At 43.6% G+C, this 20,855-nt stretch overlaps 1 protein-coding gene across 2 annotated transcripts in view; it reads left to right on the top strand.

Annotated features, from left to right (window-relative positions):
• The window catches only part of LOC137324552 (follicle-stimulating hormone receptor-like), a 157,574-nt gene that overhangs the window by 124,756 nt on the left and 11,963 nt on the right, over positions 1 to 20,855 (top strand). For both annotated transcript variants that reach the window (XM_067988963.1, XM_067988964.1), the window contains 2 exons: positions 11,353 to 11,424; positions 18,832 to 18,909. In XM_067988963.1, the coding sequence (XP_067845064.1) occupies positions 11,353 to 11,424; positions 18,832 to 18,909 (150 nt within the window). The remainder of the gene's footprint in view (positions 1 to 11,352; positions 11,425 to 18,831; positions 18,910 to 20,855) is intronic.

Below are 20,855 nucleotides of genomic sequence, written 5' to 3'. Positions count from 1 at the left end.
TTCAGACGGCAAAACCGGAAACAACGTTAAAGGGCACCAATTAAGTCGCGATCGCGTGGAGAATGGTAAGATTTTATTATTCGGGTTTGCCGCACGCCCATTGATCTCCCCGCTGCCATCATGCTGTCTTATTAAAATCGTGCCTTATGAAACCTGCTGCACTAGAATACCCATCAGGAAGATTAGGATGTGAAGCATCGCTAAAGGTAACTAGCTTCATTTTCTTTGGGTCACCTAAGTATGAGAACTTAAGTATATATTTATCTATATTTAATTTTCGTAATGTTTTATTTGTCCTTAAAACATTCTCGATCATGGGGTGTTTCATTGAAGTACTTAACTCCAACACATCAAAACTAGCATCTGGTCTAGTCTGAGTGCACAACCAGTTCAACTGACCAATCAAGCTTTGTAATTGCTCTGTCACCTCTTTAGATAAAACATCATCTTTCTGTGATGACCTAGTACGATTCACCAGGATGGGAGTAACCCTCTTTAAATAGGACTGTTGATTTAAAGTTATACCAGACCCACTCTGCTTAATATCTAAACCAATATATTTAAAAGCCCCACTGGCCTGATTCCCAATTTCAAATTCTGATCCAATCTTATTAATGATCAATTTCTCAAATTCCGCAGTACCACCCCATAGGAAATCATCAACATGCGTTATGGTACCAATAAAACATTGCAAGATCTGCTTTTAGTTGAACACAACCTATTTTCAGCAAAACAGATCTCACCATAAGACCATAAGACCATAAGAGATAGGAGCAGGAGTAGGCCATTCGGCCCCTCGAGCCTGCTCCGCTATTCAATGAGATCATGGCTGATCTGATTTTTACCTCAACTCCACTTTCCCGCCTTTTCCCCATCTCCTTTGACTCCCTTGCTGATCAAAAATTTATCTAACTCAGCCTTGAATGTATTCAATGACTCAGCCTCCACTGCTTTTTGGGGTAAAGAATTCCAAAGATTCACGACCCTCTGGGAGAAGAAATTCCTTCTCATTTCCGTCTTAAACGGGTGACCCCTTATTCTGAGACTATGCCCCCTAGTTTTAGATTCCCCATGAAGGCTAATATCCTCTAAGCATCTACCCTATCGAGTCCCCTCAGAATCTTGCATGTTTCAATAAGTTCTCCTCTCATTCTTCTAAACTCCAATGAGTATAGACCCAACCTGTTCAATCTTTCCTCATAAGACAACCCTTCCATACCCGGAATCAACCTAGTGAACCTTCTCTGAACTGCCTCCAATGCAAGTATGTCCTTCCATAAATAAGGGCACCAGAACTGTACGCAGTACTCCAGGTGTGGTCTCACCAGCACCCTGACAAGTTGTAGCATAGCTTTTATACTCCATCCCCCTGGAAATAAAGGCCAATATTCCGTTTGTCTTCTGGATTACCTGCTGCACCTGTACGTTGACTTTTTGTGTTTCATGTACGAGGACACCCAGATCCCTCTGTACCGCAGCATTTTGTAGTATTTCTCCATTCAAATAATATTTTGCTTTTTTATTTTTCCTCCCAAAGTAGATGATTTCACATTTTCACACATTATATTCCATCTGCCAAATTTTTGCCCATTCGCTTAACCTGTCAATATCCCTTTACAAACACTTTGTTTCCTCATCGCAACTTGCTTTTCCACCTATCTTTGTATCATCAGCAAATTTGGCCGCAAGACACTCTGTTCCTTCATCCAAGTCATTGATATATATTGTAAATAGTTGAGGCCCCAGCACTGAGCCCTGCGGCACCCTACTAGTTACAGATTGCCATTTTGAAAATGACCCTTTTACCTCGACTCTTTGTTTTCTGTTAGTTGGCCAATCCTCTATCCATGTCAGTATATTACCCCCAACACCATAAGCTCTTATCTTGTGCAGTAATCTTTTATGTGGCACCTTATCGAATGCCTTTTGGAAATCCAAATATACTGCATCCATTGGTTCCCCTTTATCCACCCTGCCCGTTACTTCCTCAAAGAACTCTAATAAATTTGTCAGACACAATTTCCCCTTCATAAAACCATGATGTGGAGATGCCGGTGATGGACTGGGGTTGACAATTTTAAACAATTTTACAACACCAAGTTATAGTCCAGCAATTTTATTTGAAATTCACAAGCTTTCGGAGGCTACCTCCTTCCTCAGGTTCACCTGAGGAAGGAGGAAGCCTCCGAAAGCTTGTGAATTTCAAATAAAATTGCTGGACTATAACTTGGTGTTGTAAAATTGTTTACAATTCATAAAACCATGTTGACTCTCCTTGATTGTATTATGAGTCTCCAAGTATCCTGCTACAACTTCCTTAATAATGGATTCTAGCATTGTCCCAATGACAGATGTTAGGCTAACTGGTCTATAGTTACCTGCTTTTTGTCTCACTCCCTTCTTGAATAGGGGTGTTACTTTTGCAGTTTTCCAATCCACTGGGACCTTTCCAGAATCTATTGAATTCTGGAAGATTACAACCAATGCATCCACTATCTCTGTAGCCACTTCCTTTAAGAGCCTCGGATGCAAGCCATCAGGTCCAGGGGACTTATCAGCCTTTAGACCCATTAGTTTACCTAGTACTGAAAAATACCATACCCTGGAAGCATCATTCAGGCCATAGACTCATTTGTTTAATTTCCATAATTTTCCTCCCGCATCTACTGCCTCTTTATGCGGTTTCAGAAACACTTTTCTCTGAAAAGTATCGCCCTGCAGAAATGCGGTTTTATGTCAATTGACCTACCCCCCGCCCCCCCCCCCCCAAGAAAATTTTGCCAAAAGAGCCAAAAAGCGTTTTAAAATTACCTTTCCAGCAGTGGGAGAATCCACTCGAACATCTGAATCATCCAGTTTCTCTTCAAAACCCCTAGCTACCAACGTCGCTTTAGCCTTATAAGTCCCATCTTCAAGGACTTTTTCAGTACAAACTCATCTATGTGACAAAGCTGGTTGACTCTTATTTGTTACCTCAGAATAAACTCCAAATTCTTTCCAACTATCTAACTCCCTTTGTTTTGCCTCTCTTACTCGTTTATCCTCAAGTTTATTGGCAGCCACCAATATTTCACGATCATGAGGTCTTCTGCTTCTAGTTCTGTTACATGACTGTTCTGTGGTCTTTATTTCATTGTCTGACCTAGTCCTCTACTTCCACTTCTATGTCTGTAGGGACTACTATTGCGAGATCTCCCTTTTTTATCTCTAATTCATGATCGTTTTCTGACATGAGATTCACTTCTGGACTCCATATCACTACTTGTACTCCACTTTCATACTCTCCACTCTTTTACCCCATCCTGCCAGTCCATGGGCCTCACTTCATGGCCATCATCCTGAACATTCAACCAAATTTAAACCTACCAGTAGCTTTGCCAGCACGTCCCAAAATTGTTGCATCCCTCCATTCATTAGGCCCCTCCGGAATATATGTTACTCGTGACCCCACTTTGGTAATTGGTCTGTGGATGTGATAGTTCTATCATATGTTTCTTGATCACTGACTACCACTGTCCACTCCTTGATCCACCTCATTCTGTACCTCAGGAACCTCATCAAAAAAATCATGAACATCTGAGGCACAAGGTGCCTCATTTACTTCTATCAACTGCTCAGAATCTGAGATTTTATAATTCATCCCAATTAATCGTGAGGAATGAACCCTAACAGTTTGATTGCCATGTTGGACAAGTACTGTCTTACCATCACAACCTATTACCTTACCAAGGCCTTTCCATTCCCTATGACCCTCTCTTTTATAGTATACCAAATTTCTTGAATTGAACTCTGTCTCAGATGGTCTAATACGATGCCTCAGTGCTCTACAAATTTTCTCTGATACCTCAGCCTTCATAAAAGCCTGTCTCCCTGCATGCATAGCATTTAAATGCTCAGAAAAAACGGCACTAATTGTAGTACCTTCTAGAGCAGGAGGATTATCACAAAGAACAAAAGGTCATTTGGGATTGCGCCTACAGACTAGTTGGTAAGGAATATATCCTCCAACCATTTGAAGAGAATTCTTTGCATGAACTGCCCATGCTGGGGCAGTAGACAATTTACACTCTGTCCGATCAGCCAAAATTTTATGCACCATGATATCAATCACAGCATGATTCCTTTCACAAAGACCATTGCTAAAAGGGCTCTCAGCTGTTGTATTCATGACAATATATTCCTATTCTCATTCTGTATTCCAAGTTAACGAATTCACCTCCATTATCGGTCAAAAACTTTGCTGGTATCCCAAGTCCAGTCCCTATCCATTTTTCTATAATTTTATCGATAATAACCCTCTTTTCCTTACTATATATTAGTGTGGGTGTCGCTGGCAAGGTCAGCATTTATTGCCCTTGAGAAGGTAGTGATGAGCTGCCATCTTGAACTGCTGCAGTCCGTGTGGTGAAGGTTCTCCCACAATGCTGTTAGGGAGTTCCAGGATTTTGACCCAGCGACGATGAAAGAACGCCAATCTATTTCCAAGTCGGGATGGTGTGTGACTTGGAGGGGAACATGCAGGTGGCCTGCTGCCCTCGTCCTTCTAGGTGGTAGAGGTTGCGGGTTTGGGAGGTGCTGTCGATGAAGCCTTGGCGAGTAGCTGCCTTGCATCCTGTGGATGGTACACACTGCAGCCACGGTGCGCCGATGGTGAAGGGAGTGAATGTTTAGGGTGGTGGATGGGGTGCCAATCAAGCGGGCAGCTTTGTCCTGGATGGTGTCGAGCTTCTTGAGTATTGTTGGAGCTGCACTCATCCAGGCAAGTGGAGAGTATTCCATCACACTCCTGACTTGTGCCTTGTAGATGGTGGAAAGGCTTTGGGGAGTTAGGTGAGTCACTCGCCGCAGAATACCCAGCCTCTGGCCTGCTTTTGTAGCCACAATATTTATGTGGGTGGTCCAGTTAAGTTTCTGGTCAATGGTGACCCCCAGGATGTTGATGGTGGGGGATTCGGCAGTGGTAATGCCGTTGAATGTAAAGGGGAGGTGGTTAGACTCTCTCTTGTTGGAGATGGTCATTACCTGGCACTTGTCTGGCGCGAATGTTACTTGCTACTTATCAGCCCAAGCCTGGATATTGTCCAGGTCTTGATGCATGCGGGCACGGACTGCTTCATTATCTGAGGGGCTGCGAATGGAACTGAACACAGTGCAATCATCAGCAAACATCCTAATTTCTGACCTTATGATGGAGGGAAGGTCATTGATGAAGCAGCTGAAGATGGTTGAGCCTCGGACACTGCCCTAAGGAACTCCTGCAGCAATGTTCTGGGGCTGAGATGATTGGCCTCCAATAACCACGACCATCTTCCTTTGTGCTAGGTATGACTCCAGCCACTGGAGAGTTTTCCCCCTGATTCCCATTGATTTCAGTTTTACTAGGGCTCCTTGGTGCCACACTCGGTCAAATGCTGCCTTGATGTCAAGGGCAGTCACTCTGACCTCACCTCTGGAATTCAGCTCTTTTGTCCATGTTTGGACCAAGGCTGTAATGAGGTCTGGGGTCGAGTGGTCCTGGTGGAACCCAAACTGAGCATCGGTAAGCAGGTTATTGGTGAGTAAGTGCCGCTTGATAGCACTGTCGACGACACCTTCCATCACTTTGCTGATAATTGAGAGTAGACTGATGGGGCGACAATTGGCTGGATTGGATTTGTCCTGCTTTTTGTGGACAGGACATAACTGGGCAATTTTCCACATTGTCGGGTAGATGCCAGTGTTGTAGCTGTACTGGAACAGCTTGGCTATAGGTGTGGCTAGTTCTGGAGCACAAGTCTTCAGCACTACAGTCAGGATGTTGCCGGGGCCCATAACCTTTGCTGCATCCAATGCACTCAGCCATTTCTTGATATCACGTGGAGTGAATCGAATTGGCTGAAGGCTGGCCTCTGTGATGGTGGGAATATTGGGAGGAGGCCGAGAAGGATCATCCACTCGGCACTTCTGGCTGAAGATGGTTGCAAACGCTTCAATCTTGTCTTTTGCACTCGCGTGCTGGACTCTGCCATCATTGAGGATGGGGATGTTTACAGAGCCTCCTCCTCCCATTAATTGTTTAATTGTCCACCACCATTCACAACTGATCTGATCCGTTGGTTGTGGAATCGCTTAGCTCTGTCTGTAGCATGTTGCTTCCGCTGTTCAGCGTGCATGTAGTCCTGTGTCGTAGCTTCACCAGGTTGGCACCTCAATTTTAGGTACATCTGATGCTGCTCCATGCATGCTCTTCTACTCTCCTCATTGAACCAGGGCCGATCCCCTGGCTTGTTGGTAATGGTAGAGTGAGGAATATGCCGGGTCATGAAGTTACAGTCACGTGCTAATGGAACACTTACAATAGGACATGGGGCCGTCCATCTATACTTCTTACAGATTTCACAGTTCTCACTAATCTCTTCTATGAGTCTGGTACGTTCCTCATCAACTTCACCTGCCTCTTTTAGCAAGATCGTTAAACATTGACAAATAGGGTGGGCAAATTGTCTATGTAACTTTAAGGCAATTTGTTTTTTTTCTCTCTTATCCGTATCACCTGATGCCGTTAATACTTGCCTAACTCGCTGATGAGAAACATCAGGTTTTGTTAAAGAGATACAATAATGCCCTGACTGGGTAAACTACAAATCAACCAATTTTCCAAAAATGTTTGCCTCATCGTGTTCCATGTCAAATTTATTTTTTCCTTTTTCATGGAAGGTTTACCCAAAAGCACAGGTATCTCACTAGAGATTACATCCATACTTATAAAATGGTTTACTCTGGCTATCTTACATGGAATTACCACTCTCTTGAGTGACCTCAAGCAGTTGTCATCTCCAAACCTAAAACCTGTAGAACTTTTATATTCCTTAACGTTGCCTCGATCCTCACTGCTTAGTGAACCAAGATAACATTTCAACCAATCTACCTCGCATACAGTTGAAGTACAGGCACTATCTAACACCACACAATTAAAGGAATCTGCAACTAATACATTCATCACAGGATTAAAACTCCTTGTGACCAGTATAATCTGTTCATTTTCATCATTATCTTCATCCTCTTCATCTTTATTTTAATCCTCTTGCTCAAAACTTCTTTCTTCATGCGTCATTTCAAAGACCCTGCGTCTTCACTCTGGGCAGTTCACCTCATAATGATACTTACAGTCACATCGAAAGCATTTATTGATTTTTCCATGGGCATTCCTGTGATTCATTCGCCCATTATTACTGTCCCGATTTTGTCTTCTGTTGATATAACTGGATTTACTGTACCTGCTTTCATCACCAATCTGGCTGTTTTTAATCCTTCCATCATATTGATGCCTGCGTCCGGTCTCTTGAAAATTTTGAAACCTGGTCTGGCGCCTGCGTTTAGTATCTGGAACATTTTGAAACCTGGTAACCATTGAATCTTCTATACTTTGTGTCACAGTGGAAGGCCTCATTTGTTCCATGAAGGCTGAAGGGAATGACTGTTTCCCCAGGAAATTTTTTTAAAGCAGCAGACATTTGATCCAACAGAGTCTCCTTTTCCGAAAACTGGACAGCAGTTAGGACCAGTTGCCTTTCCATATGAGACATCTTAGCACAATCTAGTAATTTAAAAGCTGGTACCGATCCAGGTAATCCAAATTTGAACTTTGTCAACCTTTTATACAATTTGTTGAAGTCCATGACATACTCTTCCATTGAATGACTGTCTGTTTTCCGAAATCTATCAAATGCTGACTAGGCCTCATCGGCACTTAACAAGTCATCTTTCTTGTAGATATGATCCAGAAATTCTATTAGATAGATAAAACCTTCATCATTATCCAAAAGGTCTACATCCATCTCAGAAAATACCTTACTTCTGATTTTACTTCGTTCAGGAAGCGACAACGCCAAGGCCAAGCCTTGTTTCCTCTATGGTAGAGTAGAAACCCATGTCCACATATCAACCTCATTCTTCCACTGGTCATACGGTTCAAATTCCAAGAACATTGGAGGGAAATCGTTCCTCGATGATTTAAACTTGCTTTCTGACATTTTCCACAATGGCCACTAGGCTTTCAGGTTTTATTTTTATGTCCAAAAAAACTCCATAGTTTCCAACCTCCACCTTTAGGTAACCATCCATGTTACAAATTGGATAGCCAGGTGGTGAAGGATAGGATACTAGAGCCTGGTCTTCAGTTGCATCCAAGCCTTTATTCACAGAGATCCCCCATACATACATACATACACACACACACACACACACCACACCCTAGATAAGCTCTCATGTAAAAAGGATACAAGAGAGTCCCCAATTGACACACACCACCTGAATACAATTAACACTAGTTGATATAAATCACATGATACAATTAACAGGAAGAGCAGGGGTGCACCTCCGGGCTCCACAAGGAAAGCTTAGATCGCCCGTCATGGAATTCCCCCCCCCCTCCCAAACATGAGACCCTCACCATACGGCCCCTAAAGCCGATCCCGCCATCTAGTGTTGGTCAGCGACCTCTTGGCTGTGCAGTTTTTCAAAATCGGTCGGGTCTCATTCTGCCATGGGAGGGCTGCAAGTTAATACATCAGTGCAGTTTCCAGCTGTAAATCCTCTGGCAGGTCTCTAAGTCAGAACTCTGAGTCACTAAAGAGAAAAAGCAGCAAGAACCTAAACTCCCAGGACAAAGTGACCAAAAAGGAGATTTCTTTATTGAGAAGAAAATGATCTTCATGACAGAAGCAAAGCATCAGATAATGGAGGTGTGAAGTTGCTTGGAAAGCCTACTAACTGGAAAATGTACACAAGAGGAATGGCCAAGTTGGAACCTGCAGATTATACAAACACTTAAAACTCCTAAAGATTCCTTTAAAGTGTCAGTGGAAAACTTTCTAACTTTGAAACTAAGGAGGACAGTTGCATCTGAAATACTCAATTTAGAGATCACTAAGAGAGATATATGACCAACCAAATCGGTCATGTAGGATGACCTGATCTGGAAGAAAGGAGACTTTCCTAACTAGACTTTATGTGCGGAGAACATTTGCTGTTGTACAAGACATCCTCATGGAGGACTAACAAAATGACAGGGAATATGGGAAAACACTTTTATGAGGGCCCTTTTGGATCAATTCATCATGAAAATATCCTCATGAATGGACTAAGAATATGGCTGGCGAGAGGCAAGCTTTTGACTTCAATTGAAGGAACAAATGATCCCAAGCTGGAGGTCCATCACAGGGACTTTAATCTGATGGATAATGCAGCAAGAATATGTTTCCTGTCAGATGCTCTTGCCGCTAGAGAAAGCATCTGCTACCAAATTTTGCTTTGTCAGAATATAGACTGCTGAGCAGGTCAAATAATAAAGTCTAACCTTGGTCAACCATCTGGACGGCTGGCTGACTTGTTACCAGAAGCCAAGCTTCCAGCAACGAGGAATAAGGACAGTATCCAAGAAAGAATGAAAATAACAGAAGAAGATGTAACAATTGATATAGGGGACCATAACAAAGAAAACAGGCAGAGAGAAAGTCAGTACAGTCAAGGATGCCTGCTTGGGGAATTAATTGAGTTCTTTCAGAATGAAAAATGTTCAACTCCCACCATTACTAAGAAAAGCTATTCTTGGCCATAGATTCAACAATGTGCACTCTGGGATAGAAAAATGAATCTGACCATGAAGGTTGTTCTGAGAATATAAGGGTTGTAAGGAACTCTTTGCAGCAATCAGCTTTCCCTGGATTCAGTGTTTTAATGAAGGTGAAAAGATTTTTGGTGACAATTAAGAATATCGAGATAAAGAAAGCTTAGCCACATTCAGAAAATGGAAATGGTGGGGCATTATATTGATACTGACCATACTGATCATTTCAAAAAGTGCAATTACAGGATTGGAGCAATTGTTTTCAGGGCCTCTTTAGTATGGCCTGACATAAGCATGTATTCTGAAGAATTAAATTTGAATAAATATTTATTTAATGGCCATTTGCTATTTTGTTGTGTACAGATAGTATCCTCTGTTACATCACTCTGAGTCCTCAACCAACATCCACTGTATGCCACTCTTTCTAAAACTCTACTTTGTAACATTGATTATTGTTACATAAAATTTTTCATTAAATTTGGTGGCAGTATTTTAAATTAAACGAGTCGTATAACCACAATTAAAATAGGCCTGTAAAACGCTGTTTAAAAAATAACCCTGGCAATCCCAGATATCTGTGTGTTTGCACTTACAATATACTACCAATGGAAGATTTTAGCAAAGTTTTCCAGTAAGCTTACATCTCTGTAAAATTAATTAGCATTTTACTGATATCCTTGGCAACTGGTGAATTCAGACAGTAAATTTATTTTGGGTTGCTTTTTTTTATATAATACGAGAAGATGTGTAAGAATTTGGAACTCAATAAACAAAACGGTATTGAAAGTCCACGCGGTGCAATCTGGCGGTATGTTGGGATCGCAGTGTTGTGATGTCAGTGTTTTCCCGCCCTGATCCCACTGCAGTTTGTGGGGTCAGTGGGAGGGCACGTCATTTGCATGGGGCGGGCAGGTGCAAGGACCACAGCAGGAGCATCGCCAGCATCCGCTTGCTCCATGCAGCTAGAAAATCCGGTACCTGCCCGTCCCCGGGGACGGAGAGAAGGGGTGCCCAGGGCGTCTTCGGCTCCTTATGTAAGCCTCATCTCACTGGGCATGCCTGCGTTGCTGTGCTATGCTGGGTCCTGAATGAGGCTGGAGAGTGGTAATTCCTTTTGTGGGGATGACCTGCTCCTGGCTCTGCACTCCGCCCCCCTCCCACCCGCCCTTTTCCCCATGACATTTGCCTTGTAAGGGCCGGGCAGAAGTCCCACCCCTTACAAGGCAGACTGGAAAATCCCAGAAACGGTGGAGACCCGTTGTAACTGGGTCCTTGTTATTCTCCCATCGGCTCTGCCAGTCTCCTGCTACAGTTACTGGGGGAGATTGATGGAAGTGTTGTGGTTTTTCAGAGTCAATTAGTTACAAATGGTTGAAACACATAGGTAAGTGAAGATCTATTGACCCGATGGGTTGGCGAGCTGGCACAAATCCATAGTAAAGTCCTTTAGCATTAGAATGCATTTTAAATTTCAGTGTTACCACACAGATTTGGAACCATCTGCAAAAGACTAGTGTGCTATCACATCAACTAAATTGTCACCTTGTGCTTTAATCAGCTCTGTATTCCCAACTGCGGTACAGAATCAGCATGTAATCACACACTATTTCCTTATCAAAATTCCAATGGAAGACTTGTACTAAATAATTTACGATGTGTTCTGTTGCTAATTAAGCCATAAACATTTTGTTTTGCAATGCATGCTTGTCGTACCATGTTTCTTATTTGTTTCCTTATCTCCACAGGACTATTGCAAACACTGGCATGAGGTTCTTCCCTGATATCACAAACATACATTCTGAAGAATTTTTCCTTCTGTAAGTCCTTTGATCTGACTCTGTTACATCAAGGATAACATTTGAAACTTACTGCTCCCTTAGTTGATTTTCTATTTTTTTTTTGGTTCATGTACCGATCGTTTAAAAATAAATCAATGCATGTTTTGTTGACTTTCGGGTCAGTGGGTACTAATTCCAGACAGGTTCTTCATCTTTTAAGAATTCTGTTTCTAAAAATATGATTTGTAGCTGAATTTCAATGTGATTTTGAACCAACTTGTGCAGAGATAGTTATAGTGTTGTCTGCAGCAGTTATCCTGAAACAGGGATCCTTGAGACTCATCTGTTATGAAACCTATAATTACAGCAATTATCCAACTGGACATAGAATCATAGAAATTTATGGCACAGAAGAAGGTGATTCGGCCCATTTAGTCTGTGCCGGCCGAAAAAGAGCTATCCAGCCTAACCCCACTTTCCAGCTCTTGGTCCATAGCCTTGTAGGTTACGGCACTTCAGACACATATCCAAGTACCTTTTAAATGCAATGAGGGTTTCTGCCTCTAACACCCTTTCAGGTAGTGAATTCCTGACTCCCACCACCCTCTGGGTGAAAAAGATTCTCCTCAACTCCCCTCTAATCCTTCTACCAATTACTTTAAATCCATGCCCCCTGGGTACTGACCTCTCAGCCAAGGGAAATAGATCCATCCTATCCACTCTATCTAGGCCCCTCATAATTTTATACACCTCAATTAAATCTCCCCTCAGCCTCCTTTGTTCCAAAGAAAATAACCCCAGCCTATCCAATCTTTCCTCATAACTAAAATTCTCCAGTCCTGGCAACATCCTCGTAAATCTCCTCTGTACCCTCTCTAGTGCAATCACATCTTTCCTGTAATGTGGAGGCCAGAATTCAAGCTGTGGCCTAGCATAACCTCGCTGCTCTTATATTCTTTGCCTCGGCTAATAAAGAAAAGTATCCCGTATGCCTTCTTAACCATCTTATCTACCTGTCCTGCTACCTTCAGGGATCTGTGGACATGCACTCCAAGGTCCCTCTGTTCCTCTACACTTCTCAGTATCCTACCATTTATTGTGTATTCCCTTGCCTTGTTTGCCCTCCCCAAATGCATTACCTCACACTTCTTTAGTTTGAATTCCATTTGCCACTTTTCTGCCCACCTGACTAGTCCATTGATATCTTCCTGCAGTCTACAGCTTTCTTCCTCACTATCCACCACATGGCCAATTTTTGTATCATCTGCAAACTTCTTAATCATGCCCCCTACGTTTAAGTCTAAATCATTGATATACACCACAAAAAGCAAGGGACCTAGTACTGAGCTCTGTGGAACCCCACTGGAAACAGCCTTCTAGTCACAAATACACCCGTCGACCAATACCTTTTGCTTCATGCCACTGGGCTAATTTTGGATCTCACTTGCCACTTTCCCTTTCATCGCATGGGTTTGTACTTTTCTGACCAGTCTGCCATGTGGCACGTGTCAAAAGCCTTGCTAAAATCCATGTAGACTACATCAAACGCACTACCCTCATCGACCTTCCTTGTTTCCGCCTCAAAAAATTCAATCAAATTAGTCAGACATGACCTTCCCTTAACAAATCAATGCTGACTGTCCTTGACTAATCCATGCCTTTTTAAATGATGATTAATGCTGTCCCTCAGAATTTTTTCCAATAATTTGCCCACCACTGAGGTTAGGCTGACCGTTCACAGGTAATATATTAGCATGGATAGAGGATTGGTTAATGGACAGAAAACAGACAGTAGGAATAAATGGGTCACTTTCAGGTTGCCAGGCTGTTACTAGTGGAGTGCTGCAAGGATCAGTGCTTGGGCCTCAGTTATTTTCAATCTATATTAATGACTTAGATGAAGGGACCGAGTGTAATGTATCCAAATTTGCTGACGATACAAAGCTAGGTGGGAAAGTAAGCTGTGAGGAGGACACAAAGAATCTGCAAAGGGATATAGACAGGTTAGGTGAATGGACAAGAAGGTGGCAGATGGAGTATAATGTGGGGAAATGTGAGGTTATTCACTTTGGTAGGAAGAATAGAAAAGCAGAATATTTTTTAAATGGTGAGAAACTATTAAATGTTGATATTCAGAGGGATTTGGGTGTCCTTGTACACGAAAGACAGAAAGTTAACATGCAGGTACAGCAAGCAATTAGGAAGGCAAATGGTATGTTGGCCTTTATTGCAAGGGGTTTGGAGTACAAGAGTAAGGAATTCTTTCTGCAATTGTACAGGGCTTTGGTGAGACCTCACCTGGAGTACTGTGTACAGTTTTGGTTTCCTTACCTAAGGAAGGATATACTTGCCTTAAGAGACAGTGCAACAAAGGTTCACTAGGTTGATTCCTGGGATGAGAGGGTTGTCTTATAAGGAGATATTGAGTAGAATGGACTTATAGGGGGTGATTTTTAGGAGGCAAATGTGGGTGCATTGGGGGCTGGGTGGTTCCGAAAATTGCGCAAATCCCGCTCCAGCCCGCTTCCGAGTTTCCCAGGGAACCACCTGTGTGCGCGCGTACGACCCGAAACCAGAAGTCCCGCTGGCAGTTAAAGAGCCAAGTGTATCTCATTGAGGTACTTAAGGCACTCTACCTGTGACAGATGAAGTGATTAGAAAGATTTTTAACTTACCCTTACACTTCTGATTCACTAGGGCTGGATCAGGGAGAAAGAAACTAAATAAATAAAATTTTAAAAATGCAATGAAGTGAAAACACTAAATGAACCTACCTTTGAAACCTGCTCCGATGTCCGATGTGTCCCGCTCCGATGTCCCCACCTTCACCCTCCTGATGTCCCCCCGATCTCCCCTCAATGTCCCCCGATCTTACCCCCCCCACACACCCCGGTCTTCCAGTCCAGCGCCGAATGACGTCTTGCTCTCTTTCCCGCCCCCACCTCGCGTTGCAGCTCCTGATGGTGGCCAGCCTGTCAATCAGGCCAGCTGTCAGGCGCGAAACCCGGAGAGGACGTTAACCACTATCAATCAACGTGCGATCGCGTCGGAAACGGTAGGTTTGGTTCATGTGGGTGTGCCACTCGCCCAATCGCCCCCCCCCCCCCCGCTGCCAACCCGCCTCCCCGCTAATATCGGGGCCATAGTCTCTGGAGTTCAGAAGAATGAAAGGTGATCTCATTGAAACATATAAGATTGTGACAGGGCTTGACAGGGTAGATGCTGAGAGGCTATTCCCTCCCGCTGGAGAGTCTAGAACTAGGAGGCATAGTCGTAGGATTAGGGGTTGGCCATTTAGGACTGAGGTGAGGAGAAATTTCTTCACTCAGAGGGTTGTGAATTTTTGGAATTCTCTACCTTAGAAGGCTGTGGATGTTTAGTCATTGAGTATATTCAAGGCTGAGTTCAATAGATTTATGGACTCTAAGGGAATCAAGGGATATGGGGATCGGGCAGGAAAGCGGAGTTGAGGCCAAAGATCAGCCATGATTTTATTGAATGGCGGATCAGACTCGAGGGGCCGTATGGCCTACTCCTGCTCTTATTTCTTATGTTCTTATATATTAAACTATGTGCATGGTGAGATATTTACACGACCATTGCCAAAGGTAATTAGTGGCAAAATAGCATTTACTTTGTAAACGGAATGCTTGTCTTGCTGAGTATAGACTGACATCACAGGCCATGTAAATGATATAGGGGGGGAATGTTAACCCCCAATAACAGGTGGTTTGGGGGCGGGTGGGTAGTTAAAATGATTAATTTTTCGCACACGACCGCAACTCGGCTCCACGCGCCCATTTCGGGGTTTAACGGAAGCGTGTTTGGATGCGTGCGAGTAACCTACTCGCCGCAGTCGGGACCTTATTTAGTTCAGGCGGCCGCGTAGTTATCGCAGCAATTAACGTCCTTATGAGATGCTAATTAGGCATTTTTAAATTGAATTTTATTGACCTTTAAATGTAATGCCTCCAGCGCGAGTTTCCCAGGGCTCGTGAATCTCACCAGTGAAAAGGAGGGGAGAAGGCCTGGATCATGAGGTAAGTGCCCTTATTGTACTGCTTGCAGGCCAGGAGGAGCAGGAGTGTTTCCTCCAGGCCCAACAAGCTTACCCCCATGATTGGCCGACCCCCCCACCCTCTGATGTCCGAGACCCCCCCCTCTCCCCGGGGGCGGTGTGCGAGACCCTCCTGATGTCCGACTGCTCACCTCCCCAATGATGTCTGACCTCCCCCTCCCCGCCCGCGAACTGCCCCCCTTATCCAACCCCCAAGGATCCTGATCTCTCCCCCCACCCCCCTCGCCCAACCAATAAAGATCCTGAGCTCTCCCCGACCCCCTCCACCCAGCCCCCAAAATCCCGATCTCTCCCCAAACCCCCCCTCCATCCATCCTCCGACTTACATTCCATCCGCTCCCTGACTGCTTTCCCGCCCAACAGGCAGCCAGCCTGTCAATCAAGCTGGCTATTGAGCGGAAAACAGTTTGAAAAATTTTGAAAGAAGGTGCTACCATTAAATTCAGTAGGACCTGCAGGAAACCCTTACATCCGGGTTTCCCGTCTAAATACCTCACCCCCCCACCTCTCACTTCCCGGCTCCAAGTTCAAATCCAGGCCCTAGAATCAAACTTGTTTTTGGAATTCTCCAGTCTTTAATTTTACTGCTCATGTATAACTCAATGCCTTCACATGCATGACATACAGGGGCAGATTTTCCTGTTCCTGTCCCTGGGGCTATCGGATCATCTGGACATAGTGAATGCCGGAAAAGCAGATGGGGAGAAGTGCATGTCGCTAACAGAGCCAGCCTGATTTTTTTTTTCTATCCGTTCATTTAAATGGGCAGAAAATCAGGCAGCCTCCCTCATGGAGGTGGACTCCACCATGACTCAATGGGCTGAATGGCCTCCTTCCATGCTGTAACCTTTCTATGATTCTATGACCGATATTCTTATTATTCACTAGACCCAGATGGGCTGGGGATCTTTTCTCTAGAAAAGAGAAGGCTGAGGGGTGATCTGATAGTGGTCATTAAGAGTTTGAAAGGGTTTGATAGGGTAGATGTAGAGAAGATGTTTTTACTTGTGGGGAAACTAGGGCCCATAAATATAAGATAATCACTAAGAAATCCAATAGGGAATTCAGGAGAAACTTCTTTACCCAGAGAGTGGTTAGAATGTGGAACTCGCTACCACAAGGAGTAGTTGGGGCAAATAGCATAGATGCATTTAAGGGGAAGCTAGATAAACACATGAGGGAGAAAGAAAAAGAAGTTTATGCTGATAGGGTCAGATGAAGTAGGGAGGGAGGAGGCTCGTGTGGAACAGAAACACCGGCACAGACCAGTTGTTCGGTACACGTTATGTAATCCTATGATTCAATACCCCAGGAGCAGGAACAGGAACATCTGCCCCCTTCAGTCACCGTCATGCACACTCTATAAGGTAAATTCAGTGTTCCCAGTGGGGAGCTGCACTTGAAGAGAGCACAGTTTGAAGGTAGGGCAGCAACTGCCTCACCCTGGCTCTCTGATCCATGCTCCCTTTGAGTGCCATTTCCACTGGAAATGCAGGAGCACAGGTGCTCAATGTTCAACATGTCTCTCTATTCTTATATGCAGTCTATTCACTTCCATGCATTCTCCTTTCATTCCCACTTTGAATACTCTCTTTCATGGTGATGACTGGAACCATAACGATGCAGATGGAGCAGATGCATATAACTCTGGATCTACCCTATTCTCCCAGTCTTTCCTTCCCTGGGTGAGGTTTTGTGCTTTTGTGAAGTGTACCGGCTGACAAATGAATTGAGCATTTAAACTGATTAGACATATGCATTATGGATTTATATCAAGACTGAAGCTTTCCTATTCAGTCCTAACCAGCAGCTACATGCTTCTGGCACTGACTCCATCAACCTTTCTGGGGGCTTGTTCAGCTGAGCCCAGTGGTGTGTAGGCTTGTTGTTCTGTTGGACCTTGAACTGAGATCTCTATTCCACACCCTGTCTCTCAGCAATAATATGTACTTCCTCCTCTAGAACACTGCTTGCTTACATCCCACCTCAATTCCACCACTCCCTATAGTTTTGTGACACTGATAGTTTTGTGACACTCAAAATCCTGATCTTGCACAGCTATCACAAGAATTGCCAACCGCATTATTCTCCTGAGCAACAGGAGGTAAGAGCGGGGAGCAACACTGCAAGAGGAAGGAAAGTGTCAGTGGGAACTGAGGGGGCAGATGTGGCTGAAAGGTGCCACCATGAACCAAGGGGAGAAGGAATGGGAGGGTGCCAGCATTAACTGAACAGAGTAACAGGGGAGGGGTGAAGGATGACAAATTAAACTAAGGGGGAGAAGAGTGCCAGTAAAGAGAAAGTGCCAGACTGAACTGAGGGAGAAGGGTGCCAACATGAATTGAAGGGCAGACAAGTGCCAGCATGAAATGAAGGAAGGAGGAGAAAACTACCATTTTGAATTAAGGGGGAGAAGAACAAAGGTGCCTGCATAATCTGAGGAGGGGGAAGGGCTCGTATGAAATGGAAGGTAAGAGAGGAGAAGCATGCCTACATGTGTAAGTTTAGGGATCCACAGGCACAGGCAGGTATCAAGGGTAAAATTTCCCATGCACCATTCCTTGGCATGCACTGGGAGCACGTATTACAAAACTCTGCACCCTCACCCTGCGAACTTCATCCATTAACTTTAATGATGGAAAATCGTGGCTGGAAGTGCATGGTTTTGCGATATGTGCTCCCTGCACGTGCCAATGACAGGCACATCGGAATGCTTACCCCCAAATGGCAAGTCCAAGGAACCATAAGGAAAAGACCCAGGCTTTATTACAATTTAACAAACAGGTTTAGTAACAGAGTACCAATAGATTTCCAAATACCCCACAATTTCTCCACACAAAATGAGGGCAAATCCCCGCAATTCCTTTTTTAATGCTGAAACATTAACTTTCCTGTTCTCTCCTGACCTGCTGAGTTTTTCCAGCATTTTCTGTTTCCAGCGTTTTCAGATTTCCAGCGTTTGCAGTTTTCTGCTTTATGTTTACTCAAAAAGCGATTGGCCAAGATTTCTCACTTAGCTCATTTGTAACATGAAAAGCTATGTCATTGAGATAAAATGCCTCTTAGAACTGACATCATTAAATTTGATTAACATGCAATGAGTAATGTGTTTGTGCTAAAGAGTATGAATCAAGTGTTAGTCAGTGGTTAGAACCTGTAGAGACGACTGCGATGTTGTGAAGAAATGATGCCTTAACGACAAACGCATAACTTTTGGTTCAGAAAGTGGTCCTCATTAATCACTCACCTTGTGTAGATAAGTTTCTAAATCTGATAATAAAGGGAAAGGTAGACATATATTGCGCTGAATGAAAATTTAAGTTCTACACACTGACAAAGTAGACTCAAAGACTGTCTGTTTCCTTTAGTGAATTTCGAGACAACATAAACATGCAAGTCATACCTTCTTACGCTTTCCAAGGATTAAGCACTGGAACATTAAATATGTAAGTACACATCTACTAATTAGACAAGTCAGTTTTCCCTGTAATAAAAACAGAAATTGTTAGAAATGCATAGTAGGCTAATAAGTATCTGAAAGAGATAGATATAACCCATGAACCTACCTTTCTTTTTTCAGATATTGAACAACCTGCTGTATATTTCTAGTGTCTTCTGTTTTTTTGCCTGAAACTTCCTGGAAAGTTTTGGCGTAACTACGGCGTGAGTAGTGTTGTGCTGTTGGGTCTGAGAAAATTCGCACATAACTGATTTACACCAGTTTTGCACTGAAACATCGCTACCCGTGAATTGCCTCAAACATTAGTGCCGCTTCCAAGATATATCTGCCGATACCCTCTGCTGCTCACTTCCATAGCTCCACCCCCATGTAAAAGACTAACTCCCACGAGTTTCCTGGATTTACGCAAATATTGCACAGAAAAATTTAGGCGCAGCACGTCACCCAATATTAGCGTAACTCAGAGTTCTGCAGTTTGATAGCGATTTACTTTGTGTTTTCTTTAATTTTCTTAATGCAACTTGTACTGTTTCAGACCCAGCCCCCATCACATGTTCAGGAGGGTTATGCAGCTGGAATGGCCTTCCCAATGGGCATACCCCTGTTCTGCATAATAATGGCAGAGGAAGAGAGCAGCAGAGTTAGGTACCATGGCAGAAGGCACTGATAGTGAAGTCACAAAGCACAGCAATACAATAGCACTCAAAAGTGAAACAACTTCTGGTAGGATTGTTAACCTCAGATGGTAATTCTGAATAATTCAGACTTCAACAATGTTAACAATGGCTTTTGACACTATTGTTGGATGTTGTCCAAATTGACACCATAGTTAAGGTGTGCAAAATAATCTTTGTTACTGAACATAGCAACGGAGCCGCTGCCTTTTCAGTTGTATATAGAACCATAGAATCATAGAACATTTACGGCACAGAAGGAGGCTATTTGGCCCATCATGTCCGTGCCGGCCGAAAATGAGCCACCCAGCCTAATCTCACTTTCCAGCACTTGATCCCTATCCTTGTAGGTTATGGCACTTCAGATGCATATCCGGGTACTTTTGAAATGTGATGAGGGTTTCTGCCTCTACCACCCTTTCAGGCAGTGAATTCCAGACCTCCACCACCCTCTGGGTGAAAAACCTTTTCCTCAGCTCCCCTCTAATCCTTCTACCAATCACTTTTGAATCTATGCCCCCTGGTTATTGATCTATCTGCTAAGGGAAATATGTCCTTCCTATCCACTCTATCGAGGCCCCTCATAATTTTGTACACCTCAATTAAATCACCCCTCAGCCTCCTCTGTTCCAAAGAAAATAACCCCAGCCTATCCAATCTTTCCTCATAACTAAAATTCTTCAGTCCTGGCAACATCCTCATAAATCTCCTCTGTACCCTCTCTAGTGCAATTACATCCTTCCTGTAATGTGATGACCAGAACTGTAAGCAGTACTCAAGCTGTGGCCTAACCAGTGTTTTATACAATTCTAGCTTGACCTCCCTGCTCTTACATTCTATGCCTCAACTAATAAAGGAAAGTATTCCGTATGCCTTCTTAACCACCTTATCTACCTGACCTTCAGGGATCTGTGGACATGTACGCCAAGGTCCCTGACTTCCTCTACACCTCTCAGTATCCTCCCATTTATTGTGCATTTCCTTGCCTTGTTTGCCCTCCCCAAATGCATTACCTCACATTTCTCCGATTGAATTCCATTTGCCACTTTTCTGCCCACCTGACCAGTCCATTAATATCTTCCTGCAGTCTATAGCTTTCCTCCTCACTATCAACCACACAGCCAATTCTTGTGTCATCTGCAAACTTCTTAATCACGCCCCCTACGTATAAGTCCAAATCATTTATATAAAAGCAAGGAACCTAGTACTGAGCCCTGCAGAACCCCACTGGAAACAGCCTTTGACCATTACCCTTTGC

This window comes from Heptranchias perlo, chromosome 8 (assembly GCF_035084215.1).
Source record: "Heptranchias perlo isolate sHepPer1 chromosome 8, sHepPer1.hap1, whole genome shotgun sequence".
NCBI lineage: Eukaryota > Metazoa > Chordata > Chondrichthyes > Hexanchiformes > Hexanchidae > Heptranchias > Heptranchias perlo.
This window is presented reverse-complemented; position numbering and strand designations above follow the sequence as displayed.